General features: G+C 44.0%; 1 protein-coding gene across 1 annotated transcript; it reads left to right on the top strand.

Annotated features, from left to right (window-relative positions):
* Positions 1–482: 482 nt before the first annotated feature.
* TIFA (TRAF-interacting protein with forkhead-associated domain) lies at positions 483–1,046 on the top strand. Its single transcript, XM_010292105.1, has one exon. The coding sequence runs from the start codon at positions 483–485 to the stop codon at positions 1,044–1,046; it is 564 nt and encodes a 187-aa protein (XP_010290407.1).
* Positions 1,047–1,484: the final 438 nt, after the last annotated feature.

The raw sequence follows: 1,484 nt of genomic DNA, 5'->3' as shown, positions 1-1,484 counted from the left end.
TGCCTGATCTTCTAGTCAAAGGACTACACCGTAGAACAGAGCAGGCGGGCCCAGACAGTACTACTTAATGCTCCATTTTAAGTCCATAAAGTAAACCTTACTGCCACTGCTAAGTGGGTATTTTGCAGAGTTCTGAAGTGCTATGCAGCCACTGCAACAGATGTGAGACAGACTGCTGGGAGGAGTTCAGCAAAGAGCCATCTCTCAGTTAGCTGTGGTCACCCAGTGAGGCGTTGGCAAAATGGCAGGAAATGATGGTTGTCATGGACTGGATAGGCTCAGCTCCCACTTTTTCGTTCCAGTTTACTGGAACATTTCGTTACATTTACTGTCAGCCAATTTGCCAGACATTTTATATACAGTCACTATACAATAGTATATGAAGTATCTTAATGCCACACTGAAGCCCATTTTTGGGGTATTACAGTGATTTCATGCTGTGATTTTACTTCGTTCTTGTAGTTCTGAGGACTTATTTCATCATGACCTCTTTTGAAGAAGCTGAAACTGAAGAAACAGTAACGTGTCTCCACATGACCTTTTACCATCCTTGCCAAGACGACAAGATGATGTTTCGTTGCTTGAATTTCTGTAAGCGAGAACAGGTCAGGGTAGATGAAATGGCCAAGTTTGGCCGCGATTCTAATGTCTGTCGTTACAACTTAATGGATACTCGTGTTTCTCGGATTCAGTTTTCCTTGCAGTTTTACAGAAAACTGAACAGCTCAGAATTTTGTTTTGAGATTAAGAACATGAGCAAGAAAACAAAACTGATGGTGGACCAGACAGAACTGGGTTACTTAAATAAAATCGATCTGCCATGGAAGTGCATCATTTGTTTTGGGGACTACCAGATTTTAGCAGAGACTCAAGAAGGCGAGTCCATGGATTATTTTGAGACTCACTTACACCTGGCTGAAGCGCCAATCTTACAAGAAAGATGCCTGCCATCACTGCAACCTATACCAGAGAATGGCATTTCTCCTTCCTTGTTTCCCTCCCAAGGCAAAAGCCCCATAGAGATTGATGAAAATGAGTCATGCTAGCGGGGAGGAGGAGGCTGGATCCCATTTTGATCTGCACAACTTCCAAAACTGTCATCTCAGTCCACGGTTCTTGATGGTTCTCGCCGCTGCACATCAGTCTTCTTACCTGTTGTTTTCAGCATAGGCACGCCAGAACATAGTTTGTTCAACAGGAACAGATTCCTGCCACTGTCTTCACCAGGGCATACATGCTCTCCGATCACCGCTGTTTGCCACATAAATGCGTGGGAGACAGAGGGCCGCTCAAATCCATTGCAGCAGATTCACTCCGAGAACTGTGACCACATGCCTTGAAGGTGTACTTAACGGGCATTAATATAGAGCATGCAGAACAGTGTTTTAGCCCCCGCACTGGTTAGCTAAGGAGGGACATAAATGTCTTGCTGCATTTGTTATACTTTGTGCTTTGCTTTTGACATGAAATTCCAAACAGTATTT

The sequence above is a fragment of the Phaethon lepturus genome, unplaced genomic scaffold (assembly GCF_000687285.1).
Source record: "Phaethon lepturus isolate BGI_N335 unplaced genomic scaffold, ASM68728v1 scaffold3258, whole genome shotgun sequence".
NCBI classification, from domain to species: domain Eukaryota; kingdom Metazoa; phylum Chordata; class Aves; order Phaethontiformes; family Phaethontidae; genus Phaethon; species Phaethon lepturus.
The sequence above is the reverse complement of the archived record's forward strand: the minus strand, read 5'-3'. Positions and strand labels throughout refer to the sequence as shown.